Source organism: Rana temporaria, chromosome 9 (genome assembly GCF_905171775.1).
Source record: "Rana temporaria chromosome 9, aRanTem1.1, whole genome shotgun sequence".
Lineage (NCBI taxonomy): Eukaryota > Metazoa > Chordata > Amphibia > Anura > Ranidae > Rana > Rana temporaria.
Window position 1 is genome coordinate 42120230 of NC_053497.1, and position 18158 is coordinate 42138387.

The 18158-nt window shown below is 43.9% G+C and overlaps 1 protein-coding gene across 2 annotated transcripts in view; it reads left to right on the forward strand.

Moving 5' to 3' along the window:
• Nucleotides 1-12896, forward strand: part of KPTN (kaptin, actin binding protein) — a 37055-nt gene extending 24159 nt beyond the window's left edge. For both annotated transcript variants that reach the window (XM_040323281.1, XM_040323282.1), the window contains one exon: nucleotides 11144-12896. In XM_040323281.1, coding sequence (XP_040179215.1) covers nucleotides 11144-11290 — 147 coding nt within the window. In that variant the 3' untranslated portion in view covers nucleotides 11291-12896. The remainder of the gene's footprint in view (nucleotides 1-11143) is intronic.
• The last annotated feature ends 5262 nt before the right edge of the window (nucleotides 12897-18158 follow it).

An 18158-nucleotide genomic window follows, 5' to 3' on the forward strand; every position in this document is an offset into this window, starting at 1 on the left:
GCTATCAGTTCGTCTATGAAGTATTTTTTCCTTTCTTTTCTTGGATTGCTTTTTGGTCCAGAATAGACCAGCGGACCTCCTTCCAGCGCTTAGACACACCCTTCAGGGTGTATGTGGCGCTGTAAAGAAATATTAAAATCAACCAATCGGTGCCCACAAATGGGCACTGACTGGCACCATTCATGCCAGATCAGTGATGCTCAGCAATGCCACCTATCAGTGCCCATCCGTGGCGCCCATCAGTGCTGCCTTATCAGTGCAGCTATATCCGTGACCGTCAGGACAAACAAGGAGAAAACGTACTTGTTTACAAAATGTTATAACAGAAACAAAGAAATGTATTTTTATTTGTTGCGCAAAAAATAAAACCCCCAGCAATGATGGAATACCAACAAAAGAAAGCTCTATTTGTGGGAACACAATTATAAAAAAATTGTTTGGGTACAGTGTAGCATGACTGCGCAATTGTCATTCAAAATGCGACAGCGCTGAAAATTGGATTGGGCAGGAGGGGGTGTAAGTGCCTGGTATTGAAGTGGTTAAGCAAGGAGTATGACTATTTTGAAACATATGCCATCGCCATCGATGATTGCTTTGCAAGCATCTTGAATCTCCAATAGAGTTGTTTTTTGTAGGATTTTGTTTGCCGATCCATTTATATTGTTTTCTTTGTGAAGCCTGAAGACGTGTGGTGTGTTTTTTTTTTTTTTCTGCCATGTACCACGCAATGAAAGCGTTGGCGGATTGAAAGGTAAAGTGGTCATGTCTTTGTCTAGTTAGCTGATTGTCATGTAATGGAAGACAAATACATAGGCTGTCATTGCTGATCTCCTGAAATGTATTATTTGCTTAGCTTTCTTAGGATTCAATACTTTCAGTCACTGTCCAGGAGCAAACATACAGCAAATAAAGTGATCTTAATGCTTGTTGTGGTTTAGTGACTCAGGAAAAATTAAAGGATTGGTAACGGTAGCCAGGAAACAAGCATTTTCATTGGGAAGCTGACACATTTCTTGTCGCACAAGCTTTATTTAAAGGAATATGTTCTTGTAATACAGAAAAAAAAGCTACCGTACGTTAGTCTTCTAACGGTGCAAGAAACATTTTTGATTTGTTCGTAGGCAAAAAGCACTATTGTTTGCGTTTTTTTTATTTTCATTAAAGTTGTCTGCTTTAAATAAAAATAATAATAAAAAAAAAAAAAAAACGCACAAATAAGGGCTGTAGTTGTATTTGCGATAACCTGTATTACTCAATACTTCCATGTGGTGTCACTGTTTCCATTCATATTTGAATTTCTGCAGTTCAACTGCAGGCCAGGTTCTAGTGCAGAGCAATGGACTGTACTGTAGATGTGAATATTGGTGTGTACATACCAAAGTTTTCCATTTGCATGGCCAATAAATCTGTTAAGTAATGAATTTAAATACAAAAGAGGGAGGCATAACTCGCAAAACAAATTTGAAGCGGACATATCACTAAAAGTGCCCTTTTGAAACCCCTTTCATATGGACGTTGTCTATTCGGCAGGTAAATAGTTCAGTGTTTTAGCTCCAGTCGAAAACTAAAGCGTTCATTTATAACAGACAAACTCCAATACATTTTTTTTTTTCTGGACATCGGCAGACTTGGAGGTAAGAGGATATAAATGGAAACCTGTCCATTTACATATGCCTGCCCCATAGACTTTCATGGAGCTTCTGATCACGTCTGCCTGAAAAAGTAACGAGTAGACCTGATCAGACCACCTGTGTGAAAGTGACTTTATAGCTTAGGAAGACCATGCCCAATGATAATGAAAAGGTTACAATGTTTTCAAAGTAGGGTAATCTGGATGTCATTCATTCATGTGATCTGTGTCATGGCATTGGTCACATGTATAATGCCAAGCTAGAGAATTTTGAGAATGACATCGCCAGTCCTGCTGATGGACAGCTAAGTGTTGGAGGCATGGTGAAACCATCAGAAATCACTCCACAAAGGTTTTCTCTTTCATACCGGGATTTTTAAAGTGGACGCTAAGGCCCCTTTCACACTGGGGCAGGGGCGGTGTCAGCAGTGAAGTGCCGCTGACTGTCAATTTTTAAGTGCGGCCCTTACCGTCAATTTTGCGGCGCTATTCGGCCACTAGCAGGGTGCTTTACCCCCTGCCAGCGGCCGAGAGAGGGTTAAAACCACAGCAAAGTGCCTCTGCAGCAGCGCTTTGCCGGCGGTATAGCCGTGGTGCCCTATTGATTTCAATGGGCAGGAGCGGTGGAGGAGTGGTATACACACCGCTCCTTCACCACTCCACCAGTCCAAAGTTGCTGCTAGCAGGACTTTTTTTACTGTCCTGCTCCAGTGTGAAAGACCTCAGGGCCTTCACAATGGAGAGAGGGCAGCGGCTGTTTCAGGTCGCTTTGCAGGCGCTATTTTTAGCGTTATAGCGCCTGCACAGCGACCCAGTGTGAAAGGGGTCTTGGAATACCCAAAATGTAAACAATTTGAGTAAATATTCTCAACGTCTTTTAGTAAATCAGTCTTGATATGTAATACGTTTTCACAAAAAATTATGTTGCTTTTTTTTTTTGTTAAGTAAGTGTTTTTTTTGTTTTTTTTATGGTAAACCTGGGCAGTTCAAAGGTATTATGGAAAAATGCATAATTAGCGATCACCTTCATAAAAGTGTATACTTTAAACCCTGGTGGCCAACCTGTGACCCTTTTTGTATATGATGTGCGGCCCTTGGACCTCGGCAGTGTGTAGTGGGAACATTGATTAGGGCAATAGTGTTTCTCTGCTAGTCTCTCCAGGTTTCGTATGGTCTTCTGCAGCTTGTCGTCAGGTTAAAAATGTAGCGTGTGCAGTCTGACCTTTTTATTTTCATCTACTATATCTGCAGTCTGACAATCCTCTCAAGCATTACATAGATTGAAGATTGGTGATGTATGGGGGAAAGAGTTGAATTTGGCTCATAAGTTGACAGTCAGTGCTTCAGTAGATCCAGAGATATGAGCAGCAGAAGCCATATGTAAACCTCAAATTCTGTTTCTCTCACCATGCAAGTCAATGGGAATGCAAAAGCAGCTTAGGAGGACACCTGCAGGTAAAATGTACCTGTCAATGCACATCTCAGGTTGACCTCCTATACAAGCAGGATGCCCCTGAAAGCCTATCAACGCAGGCCCTAATAGTTAAGCTTGGTTCCCTCTCACCCTCCTAAGCTGGTTAGTCAGTGAAGATTAATATCCCATTAAGTAAAAGACCATGGGGTGGATTCAGGTAGGGGCGCGCAAAACTGCGGCGGCGTAACGATTGACATTTACGTTACACCTCCGCAAGTTTTACGGGCAAGTGCTTGATTCACAAAGCACTTGCCTGTAAAGTTGCGGCGGCGTAGCGTAAAAGGGGCCGGGGTAAGCGCGCATAATTCAAATGATCCCGTAGGGGGCGTGGATCATTTAAATTAGGCGCGTTCCCGCACCGAACGTACTGCGCATGCGCCGTCCCTAAAATTTCCCGACGTGCATTGCGGTAATTGACGTCGCAAGGACGTCATTGGTATCGACGTGAACGTAAATGGCGTCCAGCGCCATTCACGGACGACTTACGCAAACAACGTAACATTTCCAAATTGCGACGCGGGAACGACGTCCATACTTAACATTGGCTGCGCCTCCTAATAGCAGGAGCAGCCTTACGACGAAAATGACGTACGCAAACGACGTAAAAAACTACCGCCGGGCGCACGTATGTTCGTGAATCGGCATAAGTATGTAATTTGCATACTCTACGCTGACATCTATGGGAGCGCCACCTAGCGGCCAGCGGCAGAATGCACCCTAAGATACGACAGCGTAAGAGACTTATGCCAGTCGTATCTTAGGCTAAAGTCGGCGTATCTAGCTTTCTGAATACAGAAAGTAGATACGCCGGCGCTACTTGGCAATTACACGGCGTATCTATGGATACGCCGGCGTAATTGCTCTCTGAATCTACCCCCATGTTGGTCATGTCAGAACGGCTTCTCTCCACATGAAAGATTATAGGAATGCAAAAGCAGCTTGAGCCCTGGTTCACACCAGTGTAATATGTCATGCGATGTGAAAATTCAAAATCGCATGACGAGTCACACCCCATTGCCAGGTGTGGAACCATTCAAATCAATGCGACTTTGAAAAAACTCCTGCACTACTTTTTTTTTTTTTTTTTATTGTGATTTGCATTGCTTTCTGTTGAAGTAGTGCGATTTCAAAGCCTGCACTGGTGTGAACCAGGGCTGAAGCGAGTCAGATGGAGGACAAATGCATCTGTCAATTTAATTATGAATCATCTCGGAGACGACACATTTTTTATAGCAAGCTGTGCTTGCTCATTGTAAATTGGGGGTACTAATGCGCAAACCAAAAAATAGAACTAACAAGTAGCTGCCAACATAAATGGTTTTCCCACACTAAAGATATATGAAAAATAAAGGAATTTGGCGCTTACTAAGTAATCATATATAATTGTTCCTCATAGAATACATAGAACCTCACGTGTGTATACCGTACCTCCTATAGAATAAAGTGCATACAGTACAAGGAAACATGTGCAATCTTTGCAAAAATGTGCAAATAACAGTGGCATCAATAGTACTTCCAGGAATAGTGTGCAAAAAAATAGTCCCATTAAAAGTGCAAATTACACCAAAATATATAATTGCATATGAACGTATCCAATCGTGCAAAGAAAGTTCATCAGAATAAAGTTCAAGTGCCAAATATCCAATAAATTTCCACCATCTGATGTGCGCAAATGGTTTGCCCCAGCCTCTTACCTCCTTTCAGGTAAAAAAAACAAGCCTCTCTGATTGAGTACTGGTTCCACAGCCAACGATCAGTTCCCAGAACGTCCAAGATAAGCTAACACTCAGAGGAATTAATCTCTCAACTTATCCACATGTAATAAAAGAAGAGGGAGGGCTCCATGGCGTAGTATTTCCCAAAAATATTTAATTTCAAAACGTATTAACAGTTCAGAGTAACACAAAGCAGCATGGCAAATGTGGAGACACTTCTGGTCTCGGCCGTGACTGGAAGTGACGACACCCGGCTCCTCCCTGATGTGTTGCATCACTGTTCACGTGACTTTATCAAATGTGCTTGCTCATTGATACATGTCCAAAGCCTGGCAACACAGGTCCTAAAAGACCAATAGGAATGCTTGGGAGAAGGGAGATGTTTGAGCCAAGATCTTTTTGTTCTAGTACAGGGGTCTTCAAACTGCGGCCTGGGGGCTGGATGTGGCTCTTGATTTTAGCTGGCCCTTTGGGCACTATTCCACCAACTGACAACAATAATGAGACCGCATTCCTCCTACTGACATCAATGGGGCACTATTTCTCGAATTAAAATCAATGATGGGGTGAGGATACAAGGGCATTTCCTACACTCGCTTGCCGCCCCCCCCCCCCCCCCCAAAGACAGTAAATTGGCCCTTTGCTAAGAACGTTTGGAGACTCCTGTTCTAGTATGTAGCTGCATACAGGCATGCTAAATAAGTGTTTTGCTTGGCATCGGGTTTATGAACTCGCTCACAGAGCAAAGTTTGAGCCCTTGTAAGCACAAATCATTCAGGAAAAACAGGACAGGCTGGTTGTACACAAGTCAATCGATTTAGATCTACTTGTGTACAGCCAGGGTGCCCATACATGGATTGAAATTTGGCCTTTCCCTGCTGAACCAACTTATGTTTGATCCATATAGGACCAGCTTAAGGCCCAGATTTGCATAGAAGTAACAGCTTGATCTGGTGATTGTTTTGATCCGTGGTTTTCACTGAAGACCTTTTGCAGATGCTTTGTTCCATCATGTGTTTTGCTTACATTGTCCAGGTCCATTGCAGGGAAGTTTTCCACATTAAAAACAATCACATTTTTTATGTCTAATTTTTAATACTATGGGTTACTTTAATAATGTCTAAAATTCTGTGTTTAACCACTTCAGCCCCTTTTTGCGATTCGGCACTGCGTCGCTTTGTGCGACATGGCTCTCAAACAAAATCGGCGTCCTTTTTTCCCCACAAATAGAGCTTTATTTTGGTGGTATTTGATCACCTCTGCGGTTTCTAGTTTTTTGCGCTATAAACAAAAATGAAGCGACAATTTTGAAAAAAAATAATATTTTTTACTTTTTGCTGTAATAAATATCCCCAAAAAAGATATAAAAAACATTTTTTTTCTCAGTTAAGGCCGATACGTATTCTTCTACATATATTTTTCATTAAACAAAAATCGCAATAAGCGTTTATTGATTGTTTTGCGTAAAAGTTATAGCATTTACAAAATAGGGGATTGTTTTTTATGGCATTTTTATTAATATTTTTCTTTTACTAGTAATGGCGGCGATCAGCGATTTTTATCGGTACTGCGACATTATGGCGGACACTTTTTTGACACATTTTTGGAATCATTGGCATTTTTATAGCGATCAGTGCTATAAAAATGCATTGATTACTATAAAAATGCCACTGGCAGGGAAGGGGTTAACACTAGGGGGCGAGGAAGGGGTTAATTGTGTTCCCTGGGTGTGTTCTAACTGAAAGGGGGGGGTGGACTGACTTGGGGAAATGACTGCTGTTCATACATTGTATGAACAGACAATCGGGCATTTCTCCCCCTGACAGGACCGGGAGCTGCGTGTTTACACACACAGCTCCCAGTTCTCGCTCTGTAACGAGCGATCGCGGGTGCCCCCCTATTGGCTGCTCGGCGAGATGACGTATAGCTACGTGATCTCGCCCAGCAGAGCCGACCTGCCGCCGTAAAACTGCGGCGGCTGGTTGGCAAGTGGTTAAGCAGTAGCCTAAGATAGAGAGATGATAATAATAATAATAATATTTCTCCAGAAAGGCAATTTCTGTAGAGTTGCACCTTGTACTGGGAAAAACACTAGAGACGTACATCTGAAACAGGTTTGGATTAAATGCATTTCCAGCACTCTGTTTTATCAAGGCAAATATATCCCCTTCTTAACACCTGCTCTGTCGCTGCCATCAGCTTGATTAATACTTACCCAGAGGCTCCTAATTAGATGGCTGATGACCGGTATTGTTCCTTGTGGACATTAGCATACCACAATAGACAGCAGGTGCAAAGCTCCTTTTGTTGTTTTATAGCCGCAGAAGGTCATATCTCTGGCTACAAACGGCCTGGTTGTCCATCACAGTTCTGTGTCCACTTGCAATATGCATTTTTTTTTTTACTATTTCTTTGCAGCTATATTTAAATAAGGTTGTAGCCTGGTCCTGCCTTCTGACACATTCCCTGCACAGAAGGGGGGCGGGTGACAGTGATTGATGTGTGAATTTTTGTATCCCTCCGAGCCCCAACCAAATCCCTTTAGGCCTTACTCAAATTTGCATAGTATAGCTGCAGTAATGTGCCATGTACTAAAATAAGCGTCATAATAAATGGTATATCTGTGTGCAACATGTTTAACTTTGTTGATTTGGTAATGAAAAGCGAAGGTTGGCGTTGAATGCAAAAGTAGTCATACCCAATCATGTTCAAGGGGGGAAAAAAATATTATACCAACACATAATTGGGTATTTAAAGTGAAAACAAATTTCACTTTATTCACTAACGTGCACCTTGCTAAGAGAACGGTCTCTTCTCCTCTTTTTAGTACATCAACACCACTGTTTTTGCTTGCACATTTTTTTGCCACCTGCCTGCACAGTAGACTATAGAGCAGGGATATGCAATTAGCGGACCTCCAGCTGTTGCAAAACTACAAGTCCCATCATGCTTCTGACTCTGGTGTCATGCTTGTGGCTGTCAGAGTCTTGCTATGCCTCATGGGAATTGTAGTTCTGCAACAGCTGGAGGTCCGCTAATTGCATATCCCCGCTATAGAGGACTATCCTCCAACTGCTGAGATTTGCTCTCCTCCTTCCGCAGACTACCTAAACTTTTTTTTCTTTAGCTCCCAGTACTTGAAAATATTGTAAAGGTGGAAATACTGCACTGTCTAAAATGGTAAATAAGGTGTATAGAAACGCGACTCGCCGCTGCAACTATGTGAGATACACACCATAGGAAGCAAATGTTAGAGAAAATAGCTGCGCTGCAATAAAAAAAACAACAAATGATCCGCGCTAAAACGTGATATCTATGATCACATAAACTCTGATTGTGAAAAACAACAAATAAATATGCACTAGAACGTGATATCTAAAATCACATGCACTCAACTTGAAAATATATCAAATGTCTGCTTGGTAACTTCCTAATCTGAGTTTTCATGCGCAGGGTGTAGGGAAGATAATATACAGACAAACTGATAATACAGGTGAAACTCAAAAAATTTGAATATGGTGCAAAAGTTCATTCATTTCACTAATTCAACGTAAAAGGTGAAATTAATATATGAGATAGACTCCTTAAATGAAAAGCAAGATAGTCCAAGCCGTGATTTGTCATAATTGTGATGATTATGGCTCACAGCTCATAAAAAACCCAAATCCACAATCTCAGAAAATTAGAATATGGTGAAAAGGTGCAATATTCTAGGCTCAAAGTGTCCCACTCTAATCAGCTAATTAAGACCTAACACCTGCAAAGGGTTCCTGAGCCTTTAAATGGTCTCTCTGTCTGGTTCAGTAGGAATCACAATCATGGGAAAGACTGCTGACTTGACAGTTGTGCAGAAAACCATCATTGACACCCTCCATAAGAAGGGAAAGCCTCAAAAGGTAATTGCAAAAGAAGTTGGATGTTGCCAAAGTGCTGTATCAAAGCACAATAACAGAAAGTTATGTGGAAGGGAAAAGTGTAAAGGAAAAGGTGCACACGCAGCAGGAATGACCGCAGCCTGGAGAGGATTGTCAGGAAAAGGCCATTCAAAAGTGTTGGACTTTCACAAGGAGTGGACTGAGGCTGGAGTCGGTGCAGTAAAAGAGCACCACACACAGACGGATCCTGAACATGGGCTTCAAATGTCGTATTCCTCTGTTGCTCAGTGGTCCAAAGTCCTCTTTTCTGATAAGAGCAAATTTTGCATCTCATTTGTAAACCAAGGACACAGAGTATGGAGGAGGAATGGAGAGGCACACACTGCAAGATGCTTGAAGTCCAGTGTGAAGTTTCCAGTCTGTTGATTTGGGGAGCCATGTCATCTGCTGGTGTTGGTCCACTGTGCTTCATTAAGTCCTGGGTCACCAGTGCCACAGCCGTCTACCAGGAGATTTTGGAGCACTTCATGCTTCCTTTTGCAGGCGAGCTCTATGGGGATGCTGACTTAATTTTCTAGCAGGACTTGGCACCTCCCCCACACTGCCAAAGCACCAAAACCTGATTCAATGACCGCGGGATTACTGTGCTTGATTGGCCAGCAAACTCGCCTGACCTGAGAATCTATGGGGCATTGCCAAGAGAAAGATGAGACGTGAGACCCAACAATGCAGAAGAGCTGAAGGCCGCTATTGAAGCATCCTGGTCTTCCATAATACCTCAGCAGTGCCACAGGCTGATGGCTTCCATGCCACGCTTCATTGAGGCAGTAATTGCTGCAACTCACATGGTTAATGATTAAAACAGGCACATTTAAGTATGCAGGCATCTGGGTTAAAGCTGTCCATATAGACCAGGGATATGCAATTAGCGGACCTCCAGCTGTTACAAAACTACAAGTCCCATCATGCCTCTGTCTCTGGGTGTCATGCCTGTGGCTGTCAGAGTCTTGCTAAGCCTCATAGGAATTGTAGTTCTACAACAGCTGGAGGTCCGCTAATTGCATATCTCTGATATAGACCATTCTCACCTCTGGCTCTCACTGCTGTCAGTCTGCAATCGTGAACGGGAAGTAGAGTAGTAGTAGATACTACCTGCAGTAGAGTGATCTGAAAGCGAGGCTGGAAACGCTTATGGAGCGCAGCGTGGAAGGAATGACGTTGATGGCGGTCTATGTGGACAGCTTTACCCCCGGATGCTTGCATACTTGGATGTGCCTCTCCTAATCATCAACCATGTTGAGATTCTAAATGTTGTACCTTCAGTAAATGTAACCATATTGCCTCTCTTCTCTTTATACTCGGTTGTGACATGACGCTACTTGTATATCAAGTCCAGGATTTATTAAAAAAAAAAAAATTTATTGACCTAGCATTTGATTTAAAGCAAGGTGGGCACAGACAAAAAAAATTATTCTAGTTTAGAAGACTAGCTAGATTGTATAGTCAGCCTTAAAGCGGGGGTTCACCCTAAAAAAAAAAAATCTTTGTCTAGCGTCGGCAACAGTATGCCTTTTTTTTTTTTTTTTTTTTCGCTGTACTCAGTTTAATCCATTAGTTTCGTTTCAGACTCCCGCGGGGAGTAGGCGTTTCTATGAAGAGGGGAACATGATTGACGGCCGGCTATGGCGCGTCACGCTTCCCGAAAATAGCCGAAATAGGACTTGGCTCTGCAGGAAGGGAGAGACAGAGGAGAGCGGGGGGGGGGGGGGGCGGTCCACTGTCACTGAAGCCGGCCCACTGAGCCATCGGCCCACCGAGAAACTCCCTGTAGTCCCAATGGCCAGTCCATCCCTGCCAGCATCCCTTAACGGAATGGCCAGGGGGGCCAGAAGGATCATGCGACCACTGATTGGCTGTCCCGCCGACTACCAATTTTTGGTCTGGACCAAGAGCTGTCTGACAGTTCGTTGTCTGCAGGGAGAGTGCAGTTAACCTGCTCTTAACACAGTTAGGCGCTAAAGCCCACCCTTTTACTGCTGCACATATGTGGGCGGCAACAAGTTAATGTATTAAAGGACTTTTTGTTTACAGAACCTGTTTAATTGTGAGATCTCCGTCAAAATTTCTGATATTGTTCCTGTACACCTCAGAACTTTTGGATGTTCCCACCTTTTGACAGTTCTAGTACCTCCTGCAGCATTCTCCATAATATGGAAGGTACCCTGTGATCTTTTCACTAAACTTTAAGTCGCACATAAGGAACAGTGTGTTTTTTAATTTATGACAAGGGCAAAGATTTTTCATCTACTGAAAATTAATGTAACTGGAGAATTATTTTATTTTTTTGGGCTCGTTTAAAACAGATGTGTAATTAATATTATCTATATTTTGGTGCTTTCTTCATTGTATAATGGCCAATTTAATCTTTTTCGCTCTTCTTTTTATACAGCACAGTTTGACAAAAACATCTCAGTGCCTCATCCGGCGGCTTCGAGAGAAGGTAGAACGCACCAAGATGTCAGACACGCAGAAGGATCCAGATTCTGAACAGCTACCTGACCACCCACCTGACTGCGCCACAGATATTCGGATATGACTCCTCTCAGAGAGGGGACACGTGAAGGAAAGATCAACTTCTGTTGATCAGGTGTAGGTTGGAGAATCGATACCTGTTTTGAGTTCTATTTTTGCTAAGATCTAAAAGTGAGGTTGTCCTGCCCTAAAGGGTGCTTTTTGAGTGCGCTTTTTTTTTTTCTCTGCCTCAAATGTACATTTATCTGCATTCCATAGCCAAGGCCGTTGCATTGTTGCACTGACTGCGCCTGCAGACTTAATCCACATAGACTTCTATAGGAGTGCCTACAGGGATTGACTGCAGAGACAAAAGATTTTAAAGGCAGGATGACTACAGTGGCTCAGGCCACAGCTGTGGGTTGCATTGGCCAAACGCGGCAGGATGGATTAGTGCACTTTCTGTGAAAGTGCACTTCGCCTTTTTAAGGTGACAATACTAAGACGACTGCAAGTACATGTGGTAAACTTTAAGCTGATCCCTATCTGTACAGAGCTGTTTGAATCTTAGGCTCAGACTGTACACACAGCCTTGAGTTCTTTCAAGTAGAGATGAAGCCCTACCGTTTCTGTTACCTGAGGGCTTCATTTCTGATTGATGAACAATCAAGGCTTTGTGTATCACCTGTACCTGGGATCCAAGGGTTTTCATGTGGACACAGGAGCTTAGGTAAAACGCTTATAGTTGGTGCCTACAATTCAGCAGTGTCCTTGCCTTTAGGCCAGTGGTTTTCCAAACTGCGGCCCGGGGGCCGGATGTGACCCTTTGCTTGCCTTTATCCAGCCCTTGGAACTATTTCTCCCATGGACACCAACAGGGCATAATTCCTTTCACTGATACTAACAATGGGGCACTATTCCACCTACTGACAACAATGGCAGGATACTAATCTTCCCACTGACACCAATGATGGGACACTACTCTTTTCAATGACACCAATTCCCCCGATACCAACAATGGGGCAATATTCCTCTCATGCATTCATTTGATGGGACATTTGATTACGTCCATTGACGGGACATTTTCTACCCTCACTGGCCACAGTCCGGCATTCTCAAAGTCTGAATCAGGATAGTAAACTGTTCCTTTGTTTAAACAGTTTGGAGACCCCTTCCTTGGGCTCTACTGAGAAAATTTGAAATCCTGTTGAACATACCACGGGTGTTCTGATGGCAGACCGTTCACTTTGATTTTCTACACAGGGACTCGAACGTTGAGCAATTTGGGCTTTCCATGTTGGAAAAACTTCATGTACATTAATGTGCATTTCTGAAGCTTGCCATTGTACGTTCACCCTTGGGTAAACCCAAACAGTGTTATGAGGGGGCCAAAATTTTATCCGTAAAAATTAGAATACTTTTTTTGGTAACTGCCTTACAAAGTAACATTTCCTTGAGTATTATATACTCCTGAATCTTGAGGCAAGATGCTATGAATATCATTACAAATTAGGAACCAATATTGCTGTAGCTCTTAAAGGCTAAAACTAAACTAAACATCTACATATTGTATAATCTTCCTAGTGCATATCGACAGGAGTACATAATAATCGACCCATACATATACCGTATATACTTAAGTATAAGCCGCCCTCTGCTTATAATTGAGTCACCTTTTTGCCCCTAATCTCCCGGACCCGGTACCAGCCGGCCATAGGCACACATATAGCCCCACTCTTCCTCTACAAGTTCGCAAAGTTTGTTGTCCAGGGGAGCAACGCCTGGGGAGCACCGATTTTTGAAATTCGGGCACCCCTTCCATAGACTCCCATGTTAAATGGTAATTTCTCCGGTAATTTTGGGGACCTGGTACCAGCCGTAGGTCCCCTGGACCCAAACCTTGGCACACATGTAGCCCAAGTTCTCCTCTACAAGTGTGCAAAGTTTGCTGTCTCGGGGACCTACGGTCGGGAAGCACCGTTTTTTTTTTTTTTTTTTCCCGAAAGCCAGGCAATCCTTCTATATACTCCCATGTTAAACGTAAGTCTAGTCATGGGCACAGTGAGGCATTCAGATGGACACCCTAGGCTTAAACTCAAGTCAATACGTTTTCCCAGTTTTTTTGTGGTAAAATTGGGTGCCTCGGCTTATACTCGAGTATATACGGTAAGTGTTTCGGTTTTAGTATTTCAAGATCCGAGAAATCTGCCCTTTATTAATTCAGTTGAAATTGGAACTGCAGTGTCCAACCATCTTCCATGTAGATTCCCTATTTAATTTACAGACTATAGGGGATAGTTAACATTTTATAGCGAAACTTAAACTGGAGAGTGCAAAATCTGGTGCAGCTCTGCATAGAAGCCAATCAGCTTTCAGGTTTAAGGCCTGGTTCACACCTATGTGTGTTTTTTTTTTTTTTGGGCATTTTCAGTTTTGCAGTAACACACTACAGTCCATTTAACATGGTTTCCTATGGATGTAGTTCACATGTGTGCATTTTATGGAAAGGGCCAGGGACTTTTTTTCTGTTTTTTTGGTTTCATAGATGGATCAAAAGTGTGTATTGAAAAATACAAATTGCACCTGCAATATGCAAACTGCATAGGTATGAATTGGGCCGAAGGCTGGGTTCACACTACTACACTACTTTCATCCTACTTTGCTCTGCTACATTGGTCCTACATTTATCCTACATTGGTCCTACATCCATCCTACTTTCATGAACAGGATACTACTTTGGTCCGACTTCAATGATATTCAATGGGCCTGAAGTAGGATCAATGTAGGACCAAAAGTAGTACAGGGAGCATTTTCAAAGTCGGACCGACTTGTGTAGGACGCTACAAGACGCTCTCATAGGGAAACATTGAACACAGAGCAAAGTAGGATGAAAGTAGTGTAGTAGTGTGAACCCAGCCTAATTATCAAAGCCTGATTGAACAAGCTGAAGTTAGAAGTTGACTGGCTACAATGCACAGATGCACCAGATTCTGTGTTTTAGTAAATATCCCCCTTTGTTTTAGAGGCACATAAACCTCAGCTCTTTGGCCTCATTTCTTCCTGACACTGTCCGTGCTTCTGCTGTACTAATTTAGAAAGTGGGAAGCGAAAGATCGTTACTGTAACTGCTCACTTCCTTAGGAATCAATGTAAAGAGCAAATTGCTGAGTGTAGAAACTGAACATCAAGTCCATCAATAGCTCTAGCAGATGTCAAGTGGTATGCTGATTACCGTTCATTTCCTCCTGTATGATATGTACAAAACAAAGTAAATATTCTCCATTCCATTTAAATAAAAAAACAATTCAAGTTTTTCTAATTTATTTATTTAAAGAAATATTATTCAAGATCCTTCCCCCTTCTTTTTTTTTTTTAACAGGGGTTTTTTTTTTTTTTTCTCCTAGTTTAACCAGTTCCCGACCACCGCATGTACATATACGTCCACAATATGGCACGTACAGGCACATGGGCGTATAGGTACGTCCCCGCCTTACCTCGGTTCGGGGGTCCGATCGGTACATGCGGCGGCCGGGAACGGTGTACGGGAGGTCCGGGAGGAGGGGGCGGCTATTGGTTTCCAGCCGTCCCCTCTCGATCTCCCTCAGCGAATGAGAATGCAGCAGAGCCCTCCCTGCCTGTGTAACTGTAAACACAGGCAGGGAGGAAGTGACGTTTTCTCCCCTCTGGCGGTCTTTTCGTTTGATTCCAGAGGAGAGAAGACGTCAGTACTGTGAGTTGCACCAACAGCACACTGACACAGCACACATAGGCACATAACCCCCCCCGATCACCCCCCCAGCACCCCCAGATCACCCCCTGTCACAGTGTCACTGATTGCAGTGATCATTTATTTTCTGATCACTGCTTTTAGTGTCAGTGTGACAGAAAAAAGTGTCAGGGCAGTTAGGTTTAGGCCCCTTTAGGTCCAGGGTAGCCCCCTACCCCCCCCCCCCAATAAAGGTTTAACCCCTGATTGCCCCTAAAGTTAACCCTTTCACCCCTATTGCCAGTGTCACTAAGCGATCGGTTTCTGATCGCTGCATTAGTGTCACTGTTGCCGCTAGGCAGTTAGTTTTTTTTGAGGTTCGCCGCCAGGTTTATATAGCGTTAGGTACCCCCATAAATAAAGGTTTTAACCCCTGATTGCCCCTAGAGTTAACCCTTTCACCCCTATTGCCAGTGTCACTAAGCGATCGGTTTCTGATCGCTGTATTAGTGTCACTGTTGCCGCTAGGCAGTTAGTTTTTTTTGAGGTTCGCCGCCAGGTTTATATAGCGTTAGGTACCCCCATAAATAAAGGTTTTAACCCCTGATTGCCCCTAGAGTTAACCCTTTCACCCCTATTGCCAGTGTCACTAAGCGATCGGTTTCTGATCGCTGTATTAGTGTCACTGTTGCCGCTAGGCAGTTAGTTTTTTTTGAGGTTCGCCGCCAGGTTTATATAGCGTTAGGTACCCCCATAAATAAAGGTTTTAACCCCTGATTGCCCCTAGAGTTAACCCTTTCACCACTGATCACTGTATAAGTGTCACTGGTGACGTGGTTAGCCAGTTAGTTATTTAGTTATTTTAGGTTCGCCACCAGGTTTTTAGAAAGCGTTAGGTACCCCCATATATTACCGAATAAAGGTTTTAACCCCCTGATTGCCCCCTAGTTAACCCTTTCACCAGTGATCACCGTATAAGTGTTACGGTTGACGCTGGTTGGTTAGTTTGCTGTTTATAGCATCAGAGCACCCGCCGTATATAACCCAATAGGTTTAACCCCCTGATCACCCGGCGGGTGATATAAATTTAATTTTAGCGCCAGTCAGGGTCTGCGTCACCCCAGGCAGCGTTAGGTTAGAGCCAGTACCGCTTACACCCACTCGCTAAGCATACACCCCCCTTAGTGGTATAGGATCTGAACGGATCGATACCTGATCTGATCAGATCTATACTAGCGTACCCAGCAGTTTAGGGTACCCAAAAACGCATTGTTAGCGGAATCAGCCCAGATACCCGCTAGCACCTGCGTTTTCCCCCTCTGCCCAGCCCAACCCACCCAAGTGCAGTATCGATCGATCACTGTCACTTACAAAACACAAGACACATAACTGCAGCGTTCGCAGAGACAGGCCTGATCCCTGCGATCGCTTACAGTTTTTTTTGAAGCGTTTTCTACATTTGCTTTTCTATAGTCAGGTGCTTTTTTTACCTGTGAATCCTTACCATTGTACCACTAAATTTAGAGTCCAAAATGGCAAACCGAAGGTACAATGATAAGCAGGCCTTTGAGTTCATGTGCATGTCAGATAGTGAAGAGGAGGAGGTCACGCATCTGACAGATTCTGGCTCAGAATATGAACCCATTTACGACAGCGGCTCCATGTCAGATAGCTCGCACGACGAAGTTGAGGTCCCTGCTAAGGCCAGGCGTACCCGATCCCATTCTGATGTTGTTGAGCAGCAAGAACCGCAGGACCCTCGTATGGAGCAGAGATCCAGTACTAGCGCCGCTATTCCTTCTGGTGAATTGGCAAGCACCAGCGGCCTAGTACACCCTGGTCGTTTATCCAGCACTGCAGTAACACTTGGTGACGTGGCGAGTCCCATAAGTGCAGTTGAAGCTGGCGATGTGGCAAGCACAAGTAGTGTCCCGCTGCCACCAAGAAAAAGACAGAGACAGGCCCGTCGTGCCCATAGTGCCCTTCCTGTAGAATTTGCCTATCCTGATTGGGTCCCCACCACTTCTACAGCACCTGTACTTCCCCCATTCACTGGCCAACCCGGTATTCAGGTGGATACAGCGAACTTTATGTCACTTGATTTTTATTCGCTGTATTTCACGGAAGATCTCTATAGATCTATTGTGGACCAGACCAATTTATATGCTGGTACTTACATCGCCGCTAACCCCCAGTCTCGCCTTGCCAAAGAATGGAAACCTCTCGAGGTTTCCGAATTTAAGACCTTTCTGGGCCTTACCCTCAACATGGGCATACACAAATTTCCGTCATTGCGGATGTATTGGTCCACACATCCCATTGACCATATGTACATTTTCTCTGCTCACATGGCCAGGAGACGATACGAGGCGATCCTGCGGTTCCTGCATTTCAGTGACAATGCACTTTGTCGTCCACGTGGAGACCCTGAATTTGACCGGCTCTACAAAATTCGGCCCCTCGTAAACCATTTCAACGAACGTTTTGCAGCCTTGTTTAATCCCCAGCAGGTTGTATGCGTTGATGAGTCCCTGATTAAATTTGCTGGCCGCTTGTCTTTCAAACAGTACCTTCCCAGCAAGCGTGCCAGATACGGGGTCAAGCTCTATAAGCTCTGTGACAGGGCCACAGGCTACACATGGAGCTTTAGGGTTTACGAGGGAAAAGATAGTCAGGTAGAGCCGGAAGGATGCCCAGATTACATGGGGAGCGCTGGCAAGATTGTTTGGGACTTGGTGTCACCCTTATTCGGAAAGGGGTACCATTTGTATGTGGACAATTTTTACAGCAGCGTGCCACTTTTTAGCCACTTATTTGATCAACAGATTGGAGCATGTGGCACCGTGCGACCTAATCGCCGGGGCTTCCCCCAGCGGCTTGTAGATGCCCGTGTTAGGCCGGGGGCGAGAGCCTGCTGCAGATGTAAAAATTTGCTCGCTGTGAAGTGGCGGGACAATAGGAATGTTTTCGTTCTTACCACCCTTCACGCAGACACGACAGTCCAAATTCGTACGGCGACTGGTGTTGTGGAGAAACCCCTCTGTGTCCACGAATATAACCTTAATATGGGAGGGGTGGACCTCAACGACCAGTTGATGGCGCCGTATCATATTGCCCGTAAGACGAGACGCTGGTACAAAAAAGTGTCTCTACATTTATTTCAATTGGCTCTACTGAATGCTCATGTCTTATACAGAGCTTCAGGACGGAATGAATCCTTCCTTCAATTCCAGAGGGATATCATCAC